Source organism: Watersipora subatra, chromosome 7 (assembly GCF_963576615.1).
Source record: "Watersipora subatra chromosome 7, tzWatSuba1.1, whole genome shotgun sequence".
Lineage (NCBI taxonomy): Eukaryota > Metazoa > Bryozoa > Gymnolaemata > Cheilostomatida > Watersiporidae > Watersipora > Watersipora subatra.
This window is the reverse complement of record NC_088714.1, coordinates 48,720,695-48,742,605: the sequence shown is the minus strand read 5'-3', so window position 1 is coordinate 48,742,605 and position 21,911 is coordinate 48,720,695. Positions and strand designations below refer to the sequence as shown.

Here is a 21,911-nt window from a genome sequence, read left to right as displayed (position 1 = left end):
AATAGTTTACGAAGAAAAATCGATAATATACGACTTTACTTGTTAGCATGTCACGCACAAGACAGAATGTTGGTTAATTTGCAAAAATCAGTCGATTGAGATGCAGGTAGAAATATAACTATGGTCTCATCTTCACATTGGCAAGCAGTAGATATTAATGCGACATAGTTATTCCTCGTAACTTATGAATACTATCAGGAATAGTGATGAAAACAAGGTTCGACTAAATCCTTTTACATCCATACAAAATATAGATCCATTTGAGTAAATCAATTTGTTCAAGCCATATTTTTAAACCAAATATTTTTATATAGAATCACCGAGTTTAAGGTTATTTGAAGCATCACCTTTTTTGTAACTGGCTAATGTGTAGATGTCTATTTAGTCATGCTTTAAAAACACAACCAGCCGTTTAATGTCATGTAAAGAGAGTTCTCATTATGATTACAAAAATTTTGTTCAAATTCTTACGTGCTTCAAAAAATTTCAACCTATTTCCGAAGTTTTCGTTTGCCTGTAATATTTGAAGAGCATTTCAGCAGTACGCTTTGGCTATTTAGCTTGATTCAATAGGACAGCAGATAAATGAGGCTATCAGTCAGTTTTTGCATGACAATTCTATGTACAACGTTCGAAGGTCTTACCCTAGGACACTTATGTATTCGCCTCATCTAACTTTCGCGTTTTCGCGGAGTCATCCTCTCGCGAAAATTTCATGAGCGAAACTAAACTATCGTAACGAACGAGCGAAAACGCGAAATTAAATAGCTTTGTTCATTGATACTGTAGAATAGAATTTTATAACGACATTTGTTTTAACGCTTTTAACGACCACTATAGCATCGTTAAAATATAAATCAACAAAATAATTTGACTGTCAAAATTTATTACGTTATTATTTTGCAATTAATTAGGATTATTTTCCCATTAGGAATGATTTATAATGATAGGAATTTGATGTCAGTGCACACGCATTAGTAGCGTTATCGTTTGTTGGGGACATCAATCAATGCAGTGAGCACCGCGTGTTAAAAGAAAATAAGACACACTGACACTCACAGTACTACACAAGCAGCATGGCTCTGGAAAGGTTTGGATTCACCACTGACACCTCTTCAATACCTTGTAATGATTCAGAAGATGAGGCAATAGAGAAAGAGTTAGCTCTGATAAATAACACTAATAAAAAAGGAAGAGAGGAAGTCATAATAACTACACACTGTGCTAGTATCTGTAGTATTACTAGCAGCTGTATCATGTATGTATTTGTATACAACTTGTAATTACTGTAATAAAGATGTTCAGCAATTATTAGCGGCAGTTGAGTGTTTGGGAAAACGTTAAAATTAATACCTATACACAACACCGTTGATCGTTAAAATTAAAATACGTTAATATAAAAACAAGCTAAATTGTGACAAAACGTTAAAATTTTCAGCGTAATTAAATTCCATTCTACAGTAGTCCAAGAAACAAATGGCAGCAAGCGATCACATTGCATTATCGATCTCGGCCATACAATTCTACCTGCGGTTCACAATTACAAACTAGTCCCAAAATGAAAATTTTTTACCGGCGAACCGAACCTGAGGAATATAATTATGTTTGTTCCACTGCATTTATTTTCACATCATTATATTTTCGCACTCATCAGAGTTGCGAAATTAAGTTGCAGCAAAATTTTACTCTGTGTGCTACTCACGAAACTAAATACTAGCGAAATATAAGTGTCCTAGGGTACCTTAATTGGTCAGCTGCACTACACAAAACTGCGCAGCTTGTTTTATACATACTCAATGATTGGTTAAGATTGTAGTTGTTTTACAAGTAGTGGTCCAATATGCATGTAAAATATATTTTGCTAGTAGGAAGAGAACTGATGCTGAGAACTGAGACCACTTGAAATTTGATGTTTTCACTTAAACGACTCTGCTTAACAGTGTGGTGTTAACAGATTCTTACACCCGGACATGGCCCAACAATACCTCCAAGGAAGCATTTTATGGCTCAAACACAGTGGTAAACTTATTTAAGATAGAGTTTAAAGAAAGTATTAATTGTATTATTTCTTTATTTACATTTCTATTTTTTCTTTTTCAAATCTATTGTCGCTTTGTCAAACTGTGAGACTACACGAAGCGGCAAATAAACCCCATGACAAAAAAGGCGATGACAAAAATGAAGTCCCAAAGAAGCAGATTGGTTTAAAAAGTTGAAAGGAGAGAGCAAAATTCAGTCATGATCAATGGACGACAAGCAGAGATAGGAGTAAAGTGGTAAAGTCTACGGTTTGTCAGGGAGGTAAGTTGTTACGCACAATATGCATGTAGATGTGATTGATCACTTTTAGAAGGTTTGCCTAATAACTGTTTGTTTTTGGGGAGGCAAAATTTGTTATGGTGTTAGTCATTGTTCTAACAAAATTCTGGAAATTGCAGCATGTAACTAGCTCAAGAGAAATGTTGAGGTGACAGCTTGAGTCAGGGATGTATTCGAGAGAAAAGGCGATAGAGCTAGACATGACGAGATGGCATGGAGGTATGAGACGAATATAGCAATTCTGATAGCCAAAAATAATGCAACTGTCAGAGTTAGAAATTATCAAGGCATGTAGGGCAATGGAGGAGAAAAGACTTATGGAAGAAGCCTAAACCTTCTTCTGGTCAACGTTCTTCTGGTCAACCTTCTTCTGGTCAACTTTTTTCTGGTCAACCTTCTTCTGGTCAACCTTCTTCTGGTCAACCTTCTTCTGGTCAACCTTCTTCTGGTCAACCTTCTTCTGGTCAACCTTTTTCTGGTCAACATTTTTCTGGTCAACCTTTAGCTGGTACAAGTTTGTTTCAGCTTACAGCAACAGCAAGATTTGTGGCAACAAATTTTTGTGCCTATTCTACCAAATTTCTGTCACATCTTTATCTCCTAACAAAAACAAATGAGAAAGACAAAAGCCAGGGTCGAGGAGGCAGCATCGACTAGACTTTCTGGTTCCGAATTAGGCAACACTGGTGATATTGATGGCAATAGTAGTACCATAACAGTATTTCTGGTGGTAGTAGGAGGAAGAAGAATTCTTTGGTCACTGATTTGCAGTGCAGTTTTTACTTGAAAATAGTGAGAGATCCGACACCAGTAAATAATAAAAAATAAATAATAAGTAAACATATGGAAAAAAATCTAACAGTAATAAGGAGGAGACATGACCAGACAGGTAGTCTGGATGAGAAAGACAAATGAGAACCCGGGTCTTGGTAGCTTTTTGGGAGGTAACCATAAGGGGGCCGTGAAATATATATTATATGTACAATTTATTTATAATATACACATATATTATATAACAATAGACATGTCGGTGAATTTCGTTTGAACAAACCCTGGTTCTATTGGCTAATGCATAGTATTTAAAGCTCAAAACATGCAGAACTTTGTATTCTAATGCATTGCCACTATTGTGTAAATTCAAGTTTAATTGTAACATAAGTTTGTCGTGCACAATATGTAAACCATATCAGCAAATATTAAACATATACAAATTTTTAACTGAAAAATACAAAACTACAAAAAGCTGCCAGTTGATACTATCTTTCAAATCAGTAAAATAGTTTCAAAATGTTAAAATAATAAAACTTTAAGCGATGTAAAAGTATAAAATTTACAAAATGTGCAAACGAATAAAATGTTACAAGCTTCGAAAAAAAAATTACGATCTGCAATTTACTTACGCTTCATATATTTTAAACTGCATGATGGGATGAAATTGTCTTACTTTATCTCTTTGAATGCAGTGGTGAGGTCTTATGTGGGAAATGTTAAATATGGGCATTGCATTGCCTCCCTATTATTCAATTTGCTAGCTTTAAATCTTTGGGTAAACATGGCTAGCATTGATATAACTCTAGTGGTGGTAGAGTAGAAGGCTATCTATTGTGTAAGGGTAGCGCAGTAGCGATGTGTCAAATCTTTTTGGTGTGAGACAACCTATGACTAGAAAGTGTCTGGCTTCTTGGAGGTGAAATCATAGGTGCTCTCTTTTAAAATGCATGTTGTATTAGGGGCATATTAATTTTTTGGAATTTACAAGTTTTAGGAAATTTTATATACTTGAATTATAACCTCAATGAAGGTGTTAATTTATATCTATATTAATAAATTTCCTGTAGTTGTGTATGTCATAGCATTGCCACAGTTTTGACCAATTTTGTCCAAACTTCACATTTATATGCTCCAAGTCTTTTGCCAAGTCGGCAAAAATATTTGGTACCACAACTCTGTCTGGTTCCCGATAACCAGCCACTCAAACACCCATATGCGAGCTATCCGACTGATAATGAAAATTCTGATCATTGCCAGAATTACTTCTATATATATATATATATATATATATATATATATATATATATATATATATATATACCCATATTTCAGAGTTAGGAGTTGAATAAATATATACCAGTTAGGAGGTTTCGGAATATAAGGGATTAGGAGTTAACGCAAATATATATGGGTAAGCCTCCTATATGGTCTAATTTATCTACATTGTAGATATATATATATTTATTCACCTCCTAACTATTATATATTTTTATGGAAATTTTAGGAGAATATGGTATCATACAATATATATTCATCGCCTTATCATACTTTGTATATATGCATTCTAGAAAAACTGTCAAAACTTGGAGAATGTCTAGATGGTTGTTGTAAATTACATATCAATTTGAAGGTAAAATAATTCATACCTCAATGAGTAAGCAAAAATAATGATTACCAGTTAGCAGATTGCTACAACTTACACATAAATTAGAATGTTACCATTGTAACTTATGTAATAGTCACAATGGAAACATTACATAGCATGGCACAGCTTACCTACCCTTTAGTAAGATGCCGTAATCTATATCATTAAGGAATTTGCTATAACTTGTTTGTTTGAGAGGCTGCTCTGATTTACATATAATAAAATATGTTGCTATAACTTATAGATCACTTGAGAAAATGCTATAATTTGAATTTCACATAGTTGGTAGCAATTATCTATATATCAGTGAGAAGGCTGCTATAAGTTATATATTATTTAGGAGGCTGCTGCTATTTATAAATTGTTTTGGAGGTTGCTATAACTTACATATCATTGCAGAGGCTGCTATGAGTTACATATAGTTTAGGATGTTGCTATCACTTATAGATCACCTAAGACCTTGTTATAATTTGAATTTTCCATAGTTGATAGCTATTATTTATATATCAGTTAGGAGGCTGCTATCGATTAAATATTAATTAGGAGGCTGCTGATATTTATATATCATTTAGGAGGTTGCTATAACTTACATATCACTGCAGAGGCGGCTATGAGTTACATATAATTTAGGATGTTGCTATCACTTATAGATCACGTACGACCTTGCTATAATTTGAATTTTCCATAGTTGATAGCTATTATTTATATATCAGTTAGGAGGCTGCTATGGATTATATATTAATAAGGAGGCTGCTGATATTTATATATCATTTAGGAGGTTGCTATAACTTACATATCATTGCAGAGGCTGCTATGAGTTAGATATAATTTAGGATGATGCTGTCACTCATAGATCACCTAAGACCTTGCTATAATTTGAATTTTGCAAAGTTGATAGCTATTATTTATATATCATTTAGTAGGCTGCAATGAATTATATATTAAGTAGGAGGCTGCTGCTATCTATATATCATTTAGGAGGTTGCTATAACTTACATATCATTGCAGAGGTTGCTATGAGTTACATAGAATTTAGGATATTGCTATGACTTATAGATCACATTAGAGTTTACTATAATTTGAATTTCATATAGTTGGTAGCTACTATTTATATATCAGTTAGGAGGCTGCAATGAATTATATATTAATTAGGAGGCTGCTGCTATTTATATATCATTTAAGAGGTTTCTATAACTTACATATCATTGCAGAGGCTGCTATGGGTTACATATAATTTAGGATGTTGCTATCACTTAGAGATCACCTAAGACCTTGCTATGATTTGATTTTCCCATAGTTGATAGCTAGTATTTATATATCATTTAGTAGGCTGCAATGAATTATATATAAATTAGGAGGCTGCTGCTATTTTTACATCATTTAGGAGGTTGCTATAACTTACATATCATTGCAGAGGTTGCTATTAGTTACATAGAATTTAGGATGCTGCTATGACTTATAGATCACATAATAGTTTACTATAATTTGAATTTCATATAGTTGGTAGCTACTATTTATATATCAGTTAGGAGGCTGCAATGAATTATATATTAATTAGGAGGCTGCTGCTATTTATATATCATTTAAGAGGTTTCTATAACTTACATATCATTGCAGAGGCTGCTATGGGTTACATATAATTTAGGATGGTGCTATCACTTATAGATCACCTAAGACCTTGCTATAATTTGTATTTCCCATAGTTGATAGCTAGTATTTATATATCATTTAGTAGGCTGCAATGAATTATATATAAATTAGGAGGCTGCTGCTATTTTTACATCATTTAGGAGGTTGCTATAACTTACATATCATTGCAGAGGTTGCTATCAGTTACATAGAATTTAGGATGCTGCTATGACTTATAGATCACATTAGAGTTTACTATAATTTGAATTTCATATAGTTGGTAGCTACTATTTATATATCAGTTAGGAGGCTGCAATGAATTATATATTAATTAGGAGGCTGCTGCTATTTATATATCATTTAAGAGGTTTCTATAACTTACATATCATTGCAGAGGCTGCTATGGGTTACATATAATTTAGGATGGTGCTATCACTTATAGATCACCTAAGACCTTGCTATAATTTGTATTTCCCATAGTTGATAGCTAGTATTTATATATCATTTAGTAGGCTGCAATGAATTATATATAAATTAGGAGGCTGCTGCTATTTTTACATCATTTAGGAGGTTGCTATAACTTACATATCATTGCAGAGGCTGCTATGAGTTACATAGAATTTAGGATGCTGCTATGACTTATAGATAACGTAAGAGTTTACTGCAATTTGAATTTCATATAGTTGGTAGCTACTATTTATATATCAGTTAGGAGGCTGCAATGAATTATATATTAATTAGGAGGCTGCTGCTATTTATATATCATTTAAGAGGTTTCTATAACTTACATATCATTGCTAACTTTCTGCTCACTAAAATAAACGAATAATGTAACTCAATATTTATAAATATGGTCTATGTTATAGTTTCTTATTCAGTCACATATCGCTGCTGCACTGCATACAAAAACTTAAAAAAATTAGTTGGTAACAATGCATGGACGCAACTCAGTTACCGTGATTGCTAAAATGAAACACACACATCTCTGCTTGCTGTGCATATTATCTACAGTAATAATATGAATTACTTGCACAACATACTTAGTTACTCAATCTAACATACAATAACAGCAATGTCTTTCTATTCATCTTAAGCCACTCTTAGAACGTTAAGTAAAAACATTTTCCCACTTGGGAATGGAGTGTCAGGTTGCAAAACCTGCGCAATACCACAGCACCATAAATTGGGTAGATTCCAAACAAGCCCATTGTGCCTATGTAGAACCCAGGGAAAAACTTAATGTCACATAGAGAGCCAATAAAAATACAATAACATTCTATCTTGAGGGCACTTTCGCTTTTCAAAACTTCTTTCTTACTGCAATTTATTGTTAGCAATGATCAGTCGGGCTGGACCCAGCACAGTACCAAATTTTTTCTAACTTTAGATCTCTTGACTTTGGGTGGTTTTATTGATCAATAGTAATACTGAGTGCTATTATTCACATTTTACCAGTAATAATAATGCCCTGAACTGTCAAGAAATTGATAGAACATTCTACTCAGACACATTCACTTAAATTTGGAAAATGACCCAAAAAGATATATTTCTCATTGTGTAGTGAATTTCTGATTGTTTTTAGTCAAGCACAGCGTTCTAAGTAATTTTTTGGGCTTGTCGGTTTGACAGTAAGTTGTCAGTAGACTGGCTGCTGCGGCATATTTTCTTATATTTGGTTTTTCTTTAAAAGAATTATTATAATTTATCTTAGAGCTTGTTGCTTGAATAATACATCATAGTGTACAGTGCAGTACAACAGATAATATCTATTGTCGGTATTGTATTATCTATCATAGTCATTGTTTTATGCACATTTTCTGTACATAAAATAATAGCTAAGACTGCTTGATACAAAATAACTATTCAAGTGCATTACTGCGGAGTTGGTCTCTTTTAGTCTTCAAAAAGAGCACATTTATTGACAAATACAACGCAATGATAATAAGAAGGTTCAACAACATAAAAAATTCAGCTGGCATTTTTTTTCGCAGCCTTCTTTAGCAAGTTGTTGGCTCGAGCCCGAATCACTATAACACTTCTGTTAGGCAGCGTTGAGTGTATAGCATCCAACACTGATCTTGTTGGCAGTTTGCCTGATTTTTCAGTCCAGTGCTTGTCAAATTCTGCTATTTCCTCTGCACTTTACCGTTTTCTGCTGACTGAAATAGTAAATAATGTGAATTATCATTTATAAAAATCTGATAAGCTATGGCTTTGATGAATCACATATCATTGCTCAGCTCCATTCAAAAGTTAAATAAGCTGGTTTATGTGCGTCAAGTCAAAACAGAATTGACGGTTTCTCAGATACAAGTGAACAATAAGGACATTAATGCTCGTTAGTGTCATTTCTCATTTAGTAATATAATACTTAACCAATGTATTGTTATTCAAAACACACATATACTGTAGAAGGTACTTTGATGACCACTTCTATATACTACTTTAGTAGCTAATTATGAAACTAAATGGTGTGCCACTTGTGTGCATTCGATAGAGCAGTTTGGATTTCTATTTGCTTCAAACTATTAGATAAATGATCAGGATTAACATTCATTGAGCAGTCTCAATGGCCAGTGTTCAGAACGATTGCTGCTAAGCTTAGTGTGACCTGACTGGGTAGCTATTTATTGAGTCATTAATTAGGCTAATACTTGACCTATGGGGTCAACCACTGTGGTTAAACACGCATTGTTCAGGTCTTCCTTGAAACCACTAATGCCTAGATTGCTCTAGATACCTAAATGCCTCTGACTAGGAGAGCTATGTTTTGTAACCTGACAGCAGCAGAACACAAAGACTAGTGTCAGCATTTATGTAGGCAACGAATTTGACTGAAATACTTGAAAAGTTAGACACCTTTATTTTTTCTACTGCATTTGAGCTACCGCAAAATAATCACGCTTGTTTCCCTAGTACATTGTGTTAGTTTAAAGCCACTTATCATAGCATCACCCACATTTAATCTGATGTCTGAAAATCACTCTTCGGTGTTGATAATCCATGTATGTCACTCTGCACTTATTTAAAATCAATGCATTTTTGATTAGATGCTACTACACAAAGAGAAATATACCCTTGGGTTCTTTTTTTAAATTCATGCATTAGTGATTTGCAAATATATGAAAGCAGAGCCTTATTTAAAACTAAAATCTTTTTGCGTCGATATTTGCAAAGTTATGCTTGCTATTTTAACCTTGACCCAAAACTTCAATATTATAACATTCTGAAATACAGCTAAATTGACATAAGGTAGAATCTTAATTTGAAGGCCATGTTCATTTGAGTGCTACTCTAGAAGTGTTGAAAACTAGAGTGTCACCCTTTAATTGACAACCACTTCCAGCTGACTGCGACTTCAACATTCTTTGATCTTTGGATCCGATTTTGGACAGGATGGATAGAAAAATGTTGACAAATTTTTACTAACAATGACTCAGTTACAACAATAGCAATTAATACTTTTGTCAATGCATATTGAAGCGAGTTTTCTAACTTCTAAGCTTTACAGTGTTTTCGTTAAAGCTTTGAAAGCAGCACCGTGGAAATAATTAATAACTCTATCAGGCTGATAATAATTTTATTGTTTAAGCGGCCTTGATAGTTCGGCATATATGAAAAAACGGTTTAGCAAATATGATGAAATCTGTACTACTATTTGAGGCTAAAATTTCTTGCACACGCTACAGCATTAGAATAAGCAGTTAACGATGGCATTTTGCAAGCTCAACGCCCAGTGTATATGTTAACACTGGATCACAGCTTAGTTTGTGTGTTATATAGTTTTTATGTGTTTTTTTCAAAAGAAGTAACGTTCACTTGAACGGTGGCGTTCTATCTTTAACCGTCATCTATTATAGTACAGGTCTAGTAGAAGGGCGTTTAAATGAATGGGGATTCAATTAGAGATTACATAATATTTTATTAACCCTTTCACCGCTGCATGCACATTTAGGCGAAATCAATGGACGACCGGCATATGTGCATGTTGCGAATTTCCTGGCAATTGCGTAGTAACTTAATTTTATTATTCGTTGACAACATAACTAACAGTCTTTAAGACTTTTTATGGTATTGACAGTGTTGTCCAAAAGTTTCCCTGTAAAATTACCCTAAACTCACGAAGCAATTTTAAATTTTTGTTTAGGACTTTTCAACATAAAAAGAAACATTTGTTCTTTCTAATTTTCGAAATATTTAGTGCTATTATAGCTTTCGCAAGTACATCCAGAATTGAAAACAGATAATTACTTATGTTGATAACATTATTGATGATTGTTGATGACTGACGGATTAAGATTTTAGTGATTACACATATAATTAAAGTAGCAGCTCCAATAGTGACTCCAATGGTGGTCAAAGTAATAGTTTCGTAGGAGTAAGGAACATGGTAGAGCATTGTTTTTCAAGATTCGAAGGGATCGTAGCTTCACATAGCATTAGCAATGCACGAAGTAGGAATGCATTAAGATTTTTGAATAGTACTATTTTTTAACGTGTTGGAAAAATAAAATCTATAACAAAAAGGTTTTAGATAGAGTTGAAGCTAATAAAGATTGAACATATATTATGAAGCACAATCGACAATTTTTGCCACTATAATTGGAAGGGTTAAAAAAAGCAGTGCCATGGCATTCAAACATAGATTTTATAGTAATATTATTTCTTATAAATATTTTGAAATAAAACTTTTATTAATGTGGCACGCTCTTGTGGAAATTAACCGTTAATCAGCAACATACCCCCTTCAAGAAAGCGTCCAGCTATGCTTCGTACCATTTTCCATCTGGTGGATATAGTGCTTGGATGCGGTGACCAGGTTTCTACCAAAATAAGCAAAACAATTTTAATAGCCCAAACAGATGTTATGCAGATTAAAAATTGATGCAAAAGATGCCTGATGTTTTTAGGTTTTTCAGCAAATCCGTGTCCCTACCTCCCATTACTAAAATTCTATGAAGCAGTAATATTTTATCTCTTGCGATATTCTTCTACAAAATTGAAACATAGATTTTAAAGCTTCAGCAATTTAAAGGATTTCATTTACTCCAGTCACTTACTTATGACTCAGCCTCTAGTTTAAATCCGTATCAAATTACGACTAAAATGCATCAACTTGTTAATTACAATGAAAATAATACATTATCATAACCTTATACTGCCCTAAGCAAGCAAAACGCCCTATCTGACAAGTTTTTCAAAATTCACTTTTTTGTGCTTATGTGTAATTTAGGTTGAGATCTAACATGTCTCAAAATTTCATATATCTGAGACCACCACAAATAGCACTTTTCACAATGTGCTAAATGCCCTATCCACATTTACCACACATAAAGTGGCAATCAAAGCTCTCTATCTGCAGATACAGCGTTTCGATTGGCCTGAACATACACAAAGTTGGACATTATGAGCAGCATTATGTAATCAAAGAGTATATAAACAAAGGGAAGCGAAACTCAAGCATATATATTTGGTTGTTTTAAGGCAGCTCATACAAGCTAGTGCACTTCTAAGTGCTCATCTTATTGCTATATTTTTTATCATAATATATTTATTATGACAGGACGATATCTAAGTGACAAAAGTCTCGATTTAAAGATCCGACTCCGAGATTTGATGAAAAATTTGTTTTAATTACATGTCCATTGGAAGGTTTTGCTTTTTTAAAATACTGACATTATTGCACTCAGTTGTTTGTTCTAAATTATTTTCAATAAAAGCTTTTGATCTTTTTTAAACTACTATTTTACTTACTCCTTTCATTTCATGACATCAGGTTTGAAGGATACCTAGATCTTTGATCATCTCTTAACTTTTGAGCTAAATATGGCTATTACAGGGCTTTAATCCATGTGTTGACTGGATGAGTAATAGGAATTGCAACATATATCATTTTGTTGACTAATTGCGGGTTAATATCAGAATTTAAACTTGTAATCCTTTGATAATCCAGTCATGGCAAATGGTCTTGTGGCAAACTAACAATGAGAAACCAGTCCAATTATGCAATCAAAAGGCCCTATCTGCAGTGATAGGGCGTTTTGATTGCCTAGTGCCAGCTTAGTAAATTGTCAATTTAAGCAAACAAAATGCCCTAAGTGAAATAACTCCTTTGATTTTAAAGTTTCACGAAAAAAAAATTCGGTAAAGATTGTTGGATATCTCACCATAATAAATAAAAAAAGAAACTAAAATACTGCTAATACTGATGCCAGGCTCGACCAAAACGCGTTTGTGCTTGTGCTGAACAATTTACAAATATCAAGATACAACGTTTTGCTTGCTCAGGGCAGTAAAGTATAGGCTACTAATAATTCTGCCTGTTTGGTGCTATCAATCAGCTAACACTACTAATCAGAATAAAAAGCATCCATAATTATTTTAATGCTTTTTAAAAAGTTACAAAAGTTAGGAGCATCGACAGAGTCACAGATATTCATCAATTGCTGGCTACTGTGCTATATGTTACCATAACTATTTTAATGTGTGTCGGTTAATCTCACAAAGCTACCCTCGTGTATAATTACAAAGTTATCATTTTATGAAAATTAGTAATAATTTCATTCTTTTAGCATTATAAAGTTAGGGTTTCTTGACCTTTTTAACTTGACAATATTACGATCTTGCAATTAAGGCAGTAAAATCCAAATCCAAATTAGCTGCGAAAACCTATGCATTGTTGTTTGCCGTCGCAATTTGATGACATGAGTAAGTTGCTTTGATATAGTATTTAAAGTGGCTCGCCCTACAGGTCAAAAATGGCCACTACCGGTCTAACCTTTTGCATTGGTATTGAGGCGAAGTAAAATACTTTTTCATGATGCCTTTTCACCATAATATGGTACAATTAATTCAATGACAAAATTGGCAAAAGTAATATAAAACAATTGTGACAAACAAATATACCAATTGTGACATGATTAGTCTGTTCTTCTGCTGCTGCAAAACCCTAAATGGCTAGACGCATGAAAAAAGCAAAATGTTTAGCGGCTACAATCTCGCTAGAAGGTTGAACTTATGTGATAAGTCTTTAGGTTGTGTAGGAGTGAGAGGTTGGCTTGTTTCTTACAATCTATTTAATCAATTGACTAGCATGCAAGAAGATAGCAAGCCATGCCACATTAGGAGAATGAGTCACTTTAAGCACAAACCACAATAGCATAAGTACATAGGTCATTTCTGCTAGTGAGAAGACCTTGGAGAATAAGACCACATTATGCAATTCTGTGAAGATTTTATTACTGCAGTTATACTTGTGCTGCAATACTTCTAATAGAGTGAAAAGCAAATGAGCTGCCCAACCACAACCTCCTTCATTATAAAGTTACAAAGAATAGGAATAACAACAATAGCTTTCATTCGGAGGCTGAGGCTATTGAGAAGTAGAAAGTGAATTAGCTAAGCAGGCAATAGTAGAACACACATAATAAGAGCATAGGCATCATGATTGACATGTATGCAGGCAATGAATTTATGTACAATTTCACTACCAAATTTTTTAGTAAAGCTAGACACCTTTGGCTAAAGAGTGCTAGCTATAGGTCAAAACAAGCCAGTGACAAATCTCATGTTATGCATCCTTGTTTGGACACTTTATTTCTAAAGTGTTTAATGCATTGGAAGTTTAACATAAAAGTGTGCCAAGAATGCACAAAGAACATTGACAGCAATAACTGCATAGTACTGACAGCAATAACTGAATAGAACATGATGTTTAATTAAAATGTAACATAAAAATAAACGTTTTATTTTGTTTTGGTAAGCTTGCAGCAAAAATGTTTGCTGTGCACATAAAATATTGTTTTGCTCCAAATACTTTACAAACAAGTAATAATAACTTTATTGATGCAAATTGTACTGAAATTATATTTGCTACGAGCACCAATGGAAGTCAAAATAAGTAATACAATTCTTACAGACCTTTTAAAAACAATGGCCTTTGCTGCTACAGAAAAGTGAGTAGACCCATAGGAAGAGAAGTATATGTTCTTATACTGCTAAAACTACCTTTGGTTCAGAAATCAGATTTGAAAAGAGCAATGAATTATTATAAGCATTGGCAAAATGTTTGGGATGGATAGGAAACAAAGCTGGGTATTTCACATGCTGGTAATTTAGCTAATGTAAATAGATTTCCTACACTACCTAATTGAAAGCATCAATGCAAAATCTAAATACATGTAAATACTTACTAGCCATAGTACAGAGTGACCGTTTAATGTTTGTCAACATAACATCCGTACCGCTTTGAGCATCTTGAAATTATATTAAAGTTGCTTTCATTATGAGCTCCCTTTGACATTTTAAAGTATTAAAATGGGCAAATACAAGTTGCATTTTCAGAGAACTTTTAAATTCAAGTCAGATGCCACAAAAAGTTCCTCTGAGTTGTTTGTAGTATATTCTAAAAGCGCTAACACTACATTTGTTTTCAATTTTAAAGTTGACACAAATAATTGAGCAAATTATGTAGCTTATTAGTAAAACTTTTGTTAACATCAGCAAACAAACTGCATACATGCTGCCCGATACCGAAGGCCAAAAATAATAATATATATTGCTATTTATATTTTAACCAATAGTTTTGCAGTTTTGTTATGGTATAGCAATTTGTATAAAACCTACTGTATTTCAGGTTTGAGTAACTATGAGTTTTAGTAGTGTTCTGGCCCTTCCTATCGCGTGTTTTCAACATTTTGAGGTAATAATTAAAAGCCATGAGTTGAATTGCGCAACTTCAGCAGCATCTTATACATATACAGTGGTGATACAAATTATGGAACCGCCTCTAATTTTCGTTACATAACAATGATTTCTGAGTTGTGTTTGTTTTTTTTACAATCAAAATTTTACATAACTATAAAAAATTATATATCATTTGAATCATCACAATGTTGGCTTTTTGATGAACTTAAATTAAAACCACATTGCATTTTCTATAACACTTTTATTAGAGGTTTACTGAAAGCTGTCAGAGAGTTACTGTACAGTTGTCATTTCTATTAAATAGTGTCTGACCAAAAGTCATAAAATAACATATTTATTTTCTTTGAAATGGCTTTTATTGTGAATTATCTTAAAGAAAAGGTATAGCAGCTTTGAAAAAAGCTGTTTTGGTCCTTAAGATGATCAATACTTGGTTGGCCAGCCTTTGTTGTCAATCACTGCTCGGCAGCGCCTGGGCATACTATCTGTCAATGTCTGAAGCTCTTCAGGTGTAACTATTCGATGCCAGGATTGCAAAATAAGCTCCATCAATCTTCTTTTATTCGTGGGTTTGTCTTTAGTTACGATATTGCCTACTCTGCTCCACAAATTTTCAATTGGGTTAAGGTCTGAGTGACTGCCGAGGCCAAGTCAGAGTGTTAATGTTATTGTCAGCAAACCACTTCTTTACTCTTCTGGTTGTGTGGCATGGAGCATTATCTTGCTGAAGCAGCCACTCTCTATCAAACAGACTTCTAGCAGATAGTATCATCACACTTTGTAGTACTCCACAATTTTTTTCTGCATTCATCATACCATCAACAAAATGTAATCTACCAGGACCAGCAGCCTAGAAACAACCCCACACCATTACTGAGGTGGGATGCTTTATCGTAGGTAAAATACATTCTGGTTTAAACTCTTCACCAGGTCTCCTTCTTACATAATTGTTGCCAGAGTGATTTTGAACAGTAAATGTGCTCTCATCGCTGAATAATACTGCTCTCCAGTCTTCTGGTGACCAATTCACATGATCTTTTGCCCATTGTAGACGAGCCTTTTTTTGCTGAGATGATGACAAAGGTTTTCTACGAGCTTTACAGCCTCGTAAGCCATTATCTCTCAATGATTTGCAAACAGTTGATGGTGCTAACTCTGTACCTATGGATTCTTTTAACTCACTGGCTAGCAGAGGACTGGTTGGATGTCTATCAACCAAGGAAATTCTTACTAGGCGTCTGGTTACTCGATCTGTTGCTAGCTTCTTTCTTCCCCTACCAGCCATTTCTTCAACTTGACCAGGTTCCTTCCATCTGCAGATTGTTGTAAATACACTTTTCTTAGAGCAATATTCCTCCTTTGCAATTTCCCTTTGCGAATTTCCTTGCTGATGACGGTGAATTATTGCAGCACGCTTTTCTTTCGTGAGATGTTGAGGCATGATGATGAAGTTATTAGAATGACATTTACTGAGAGCAGAAGGACTTTTCAATACTACTTGGGCTACATTGAGTAATGCACAACGTCTCACTCAATGCAATTGTTGTCTTAAATGATTGTTAAACTGAGCAGATCAAAGAATTTGGAAACTCTAGACATCATTCACCAGACTACTATTTTTGAAAAAAATTACTTGTTATGAGACACCCTGACTAGTTGCACTTTTAACAGCACTAGCGATGAAATTATGTTTGAATGCAGAAAAAAATTAAACAATGCGACAGCTGATAAAATTCCCTTTCTAATGATATATAACTTTTCATATCTGGACTGAATATAACTAATATGAGAGCCATTATAGCACATTGTTTACTAAAACTCGAAGGCGGTTCCATAATTTGTATCACCACTGTATATCATTCGCCAAACTCATTGTCTTGAATCATCAAAGTTCACTAAATCATTCAAAAGGAAATACATACACTTGTATCTCTAATTCTGTTATAGCTTTACCCTTTTACTGCCACCCATGTACAAACTAAGCTACCGGCCTACCGCCAGCCATTTCACCGAAAATTGCCAATTTAGCTTCATGATATGTACATGAAGCATGTATACAATTTTTTGGTTTCAACTTCAAAGTTTATCTAGAAACTTTTGTAATATATTTTATTTTGCTAAAATGTTAACATATAGTGCTATGCAAAAATCAATGTACCTTCACTTTGTGCATTGCTAAAGCTATGTGAAGCTACAATCGCTACGAAGCTAAAACGATGCTCTACAGTGTCCCTTACACTTAAAAAACTATTATTTTCACTATCATCAGAGTCACTGCTGCTACTTTAATTATCTGTGTAATCACAAAAATCTGAATTTGAATTGGCTATAGTGTCATCAACATACATGTAAGTAATTATATGTTTTCTGACTTGCGCGATACTTAACAAAACTTACACAAAAATGTTCATTTTTATTTTGGAAATTCTCAATAAAAAATTTGAAACTGCTTGGTTATCTTAGACTAATCTATTAGAGAAATATTCGAACCACACTGACAATACCATCAAAGTTTTAAAATCATCCGTTATGTTTTTAACGGATAATAAAATTAAGTGACCACGCAATTGTTGGAAAATTCGCAAAAATGTGCATACGGCAGTTGCTGATAGATTTAGCATAAATTCGCATACGGTAGGGTAAGAGTAAAAACCAACAAAATATTTGTCAATCTCCTGCATCTAAACATGATATCTCAAATCTGATAATTACTCTCAGTGTTGACTGAGTAACTAAAAGTGGTAATGAGTAACCATGGAAAACTATTCATTTTATATAATTATGCAAGTGCTCAGCAATTGCAACCATGACTCATAAAAACTAAGAAGAGCAATACTAAATCTCTTTGCTATGCTACATTCCTTTGATTGGTTTGCGCTATTTATATTATGTAATCTGCCAATAATAGATGAATAGAACACAAAAGTGGCATAATGGTTTATGTAAGCGTTTGAAATAATACAATGCCTGTAAAAATTGACAACTTTTCTTACTGAAGCTATGGCTATATCAAATTATCACACTAATTTTTGGCTCGCATGCATAATGTGCTAGTTGACAGCAACTTATTGCAATATCGCATACCTTTAATTTTATGTCTGCAAATCAGTCTTTGGTGTGGGCCATCAATGCTTCTCATTCAGCAGTTATCTATAACTAATTGATTAATTTGATTATGAAGCGTCATTGATTATTTGCAACTATACAAAGAAAAACTAATTTTGGGCATGCTGTTACATTCTTACGTCAGGTATACATTTGCTAGTTACAGTAAAACTTTGTACAGTATATTTTGTGTTGGTGAATTTAAAGTTTTGCTTATCATAGTAACTTTGCCAAAACGTCAAACATTACTACATTTCAAAATACAACCTTACTGATATAATGTTTTATAGTTTGTAATCTATACTTATGTACATGTTAAAAAATATTATAAAATTCGGTAGGTGAAACCTTGATTATTTTGACATATTTTTTATGCAAACCAACGTGTAATTAGCAACATACCTTTTCTAGAAAAGAACATCCAACTTTGTCTAATACTCTCTGCCATCTGATGAATATACTGGCATTAATGCTTACCAAGTTTCTAAAAAAATGAATAGATAATTCAAATAGCATAAACAGATATACAAACCAAAATGAATGCAAAATACACATTTTAGTTCACTGGTTAGGTTTTTTGGCAAACTTGAATGTCTGCCTCCTACTACTGAAGCTCTATAAAACAGCTAAGCTCTTAATTACTACACAATTACTACACAAGATTCAAACTAAATACTAAAAGTTTTAAAATTTAAAGGCCGCATATACACCACTTACTTGCTTATGCCTATGCATGTACTACTATTACTTACAAAATCATAACTGAAATACGTAAACTCTCACTATTCATGATAACAATAATACAATTACATAATGATCATGATATTCTAACAACAGTTTTGACTGTTGGTAGAACCACATTAATAACTTTACTTATCATTATAAAAAACATCAAAAATTATTACATTAATAACTGAAAATAGATTAATGTTAGAGAATTAACTGATTCACTAAAATAACTATTAATTGTCAGCTGGCGTGTCTGTGTTGATGTTACAAAACCGAACATTCGTGTAACAATAATAAAGTCCAAAATTAGGATTTTACAAAAAGTTTTGATATTCTCCTTTATGGTATTATAATGCTGAACTTTCTTGACTTTTCTATGCAGAACAATATCAGCAGTTGGATGACATAAACAGGTGTAAAAAAATATATATCAAACGTGTTCTATGCTACATTCCTTAAAAATTATAATAATTGAAACATACTTTTTTCACGCTAGTCCTATTTCTTTATTAAATAAAATTTATACTGCTTTTCTACAACTGTATGTTTCAAGTAAATAAACTGTAAATTGACTAAAACAACATGAACAACTTACCAAATGTGACGTGCTCCCTTACATGTAGTTATTCCGCTGCTACCAAGCTCTAGTAGACTACATGGGTGAAGAACTAATAGTCCTAACAGCCACAGCAACATTATAACAGCCACATCTCGCTAGCTGTTATATACTGTGGTTATACTTTTGCCACTTTATTTCAATAAATTTATAAAATCAATTCTTCGACTAAAAAACCATCTCTCAGGTATTGCATTCGGATGAAAAGTTTCAAAAAAAGATTTATTTTGTGGCTGGATGCAACGGCAGCAAAAATATGAATTGTACTGATTATATACTTATTTAAACTTTTACTACAGCCATGCTTAAACATCAGTGAAAACCATAATGTGCAATTATTGTGAATTTTTACAAAAAAGAGCAGATCAATGAGAAACCGTGCAAAAAAAGGGAGTGCTTAAATGGCAGTCTTGAAAACCATAAAGAGGGTCAGCAAATAAATTGTAATGTATTGTAGTTTGTTAATATACAACTTTATTTCCCAAATCTAATAAAGCTATCATGAATATTAGCAAAACTGACTGTATCCGACATAGCTGCTAATTCCTTGTATTGGCTGATGATTAGTCATAAGCTTATTGCAATATGTTTTTAAATAGATTGTGCTATTAACTGAAACGATACCAAAACACTTAAAAGTAAGAATATTTTAAAATTGATATATGCCTCCTAGTTCCATATATAAGAGCCTCCTAGAGTTTGTAATTTATTGATAGAAAATTACACATTTTTGTTGGAGTTGTCTCCTCTTTTCCATATATATGAATATAGATATATAAGGCAATTATGGGAATCATGTTTAAAATACTTCTATAGGGTTGTTAAGCACTATAAACACTGCTAGAATTAGGAGGCTCCCTGGACGCCTCCTAATTTTTCAGAGCCTCCTAACATGGATTATATATTGATAGAAGCCTCCTAGTTGGGAAATATAGTTCTATATATATATATATATATATATAGTTGATTGAGCTACTATGTAGATTCTTTGAAGTGAAAAATGAAAAGTTGTATGATGGCCATTGTTGGAACCCAGGCTAAATTGATAGCTAATGTAAAAGCAGGTGCTAGTTACAACAGGTGCAGGCGTGATGAACACTGGTCTCTTTATTTTCTTCATATAAATGACAATGCGTAATAATGCAACGGTATGCAAAATTATCAATTTAAACAAGAAAACCAGCTCCAATAAGAAAACCACAAATTGTGTAACTTAAAACTTTTGTTGCAGGTTGCTAAATTTTTTATTGTCAGAAGAATCACAAATCAAGTTCATTCTAATCTCAATAAATCTCATGAAAATTTACTAATATAATTTTATTACCATTATTGTTTCGTTTGCATATTTTCTTTTGACTGAAGATTAAGATGAGTACAAAAGTTAGCCCTTATACTAACAAAACAAAATATTAGTCCGCTTTCAATATTTTCTTATTAAGAAACAGCTATGTGTATGGCTGGGTAATGTGACACACTAGATACTGACCATGTGTAGTTTGGCTCATGCCCCCCGATGATTTTTATCAGAAGGAAGCAAAGCATAGTCATACCAGTTTTTTGAACGAATTGTTCTAATTTGCTTGATACATCACCAAACAACAGCAGCAGCAAACAACAATCTATACATATATTTTTCAAAGTTGGTTGCGTGTATGTCGTTCCAGCGTTAGCTATTAAAATCTTGGAATAAAGAATTCATTAAGCAGAAGATTTGATCTCAGTACCTCCCTTTCGGCAGTAGGACACCTTACTAACTAAACCACGTGAGCTTGATAGACTCACTCGGCAATATGTGTCGGTATATTGGCGCAAATAGGTTACAGCTTTCGATTACGGCGCAAAGCGATGGCGTAATGTCATATGGGTAGCTCTTATTAGTAGTAAGCTTACTCAAATTATCCATTGGCAGTGTGCCAGGCTAATAGCAAGTGACAAGCAACTTTCATGACCTTTCATTGTTTATAAGCTGATTTTTAATACCTGGGTAACGCCGGGTAGCACAGCTAGTTCTCTTATAAAAGCCTTCACTTCCAAAGGCAATGCATCACGTTTAACACACTGTCATGCCATTACGTTGAACATAATGTCATGCTACTTGCATAATTTTCAAACTTATTCAGCTCAGAGATATTAGATACATCATTTTACAGTCTCATCAACCATTCAGTTATAGCTCCTCTGTATAGATAACAACAGAGGGATGTTTACACAAAGGCTTTTATGTTAAAGGTTAATCTGCAAAGTTCCTGTATGGTATTCACTGTTATTATCACTTTATATGATACTGTTATTATCTTAATGAGTTCTTATGCAGTCTTTCTCACTCATAATGTTCACCAACATTATATTAGACAATAAAGGAACCTGAACTCCCTATTAAATGTCGAATCC

General features: G+C 33.3%; 1 protein-coding gene across 1 annotated transcript; it reads right to left on the bottom strand.

Annotated features, from left to right (window-relative positions):
* Positions 1-2,647: 2,647 nt before the first annotated feature.
* LOC137400848 (uncharacterized) lies at positions 2,648-16,511 on the bottom strand. Its single transcript, XM_068087191.1, has 2 exons — positions 15,945-16,511; positions 2,648-2,824 (listed from the first exon to the last, which is right to left on the bottom strand). Exons 1-2 carry the CDS (start codon positions 16,509-16,511, stop codon positions 2,648-2,650), a joined length of 744 nt encoding a protein of 247 aa, XP_067943292.1.
* Between the last annotated feature and the right edge of the window lie 5,400 nt (positions 16,512-21,911).

Bases quoted from the DNA above. Each gene is read 5' to 3' on its own strand.
- LOC137400848 (XM_068087191.1), bottom strand. From the start codon at position 16,511: ATGCCTCAACATCTCACGAAAGAAAAGCGTGCTGCAATAATTCACCGT. The intron at 2,825-15,944 runs GTAATGGTGTGG...AACTTGTACCAG, and splicing joins CGATAAAGCATCCCACCTCA to CTAAAGGTTGACCAGAAAAA.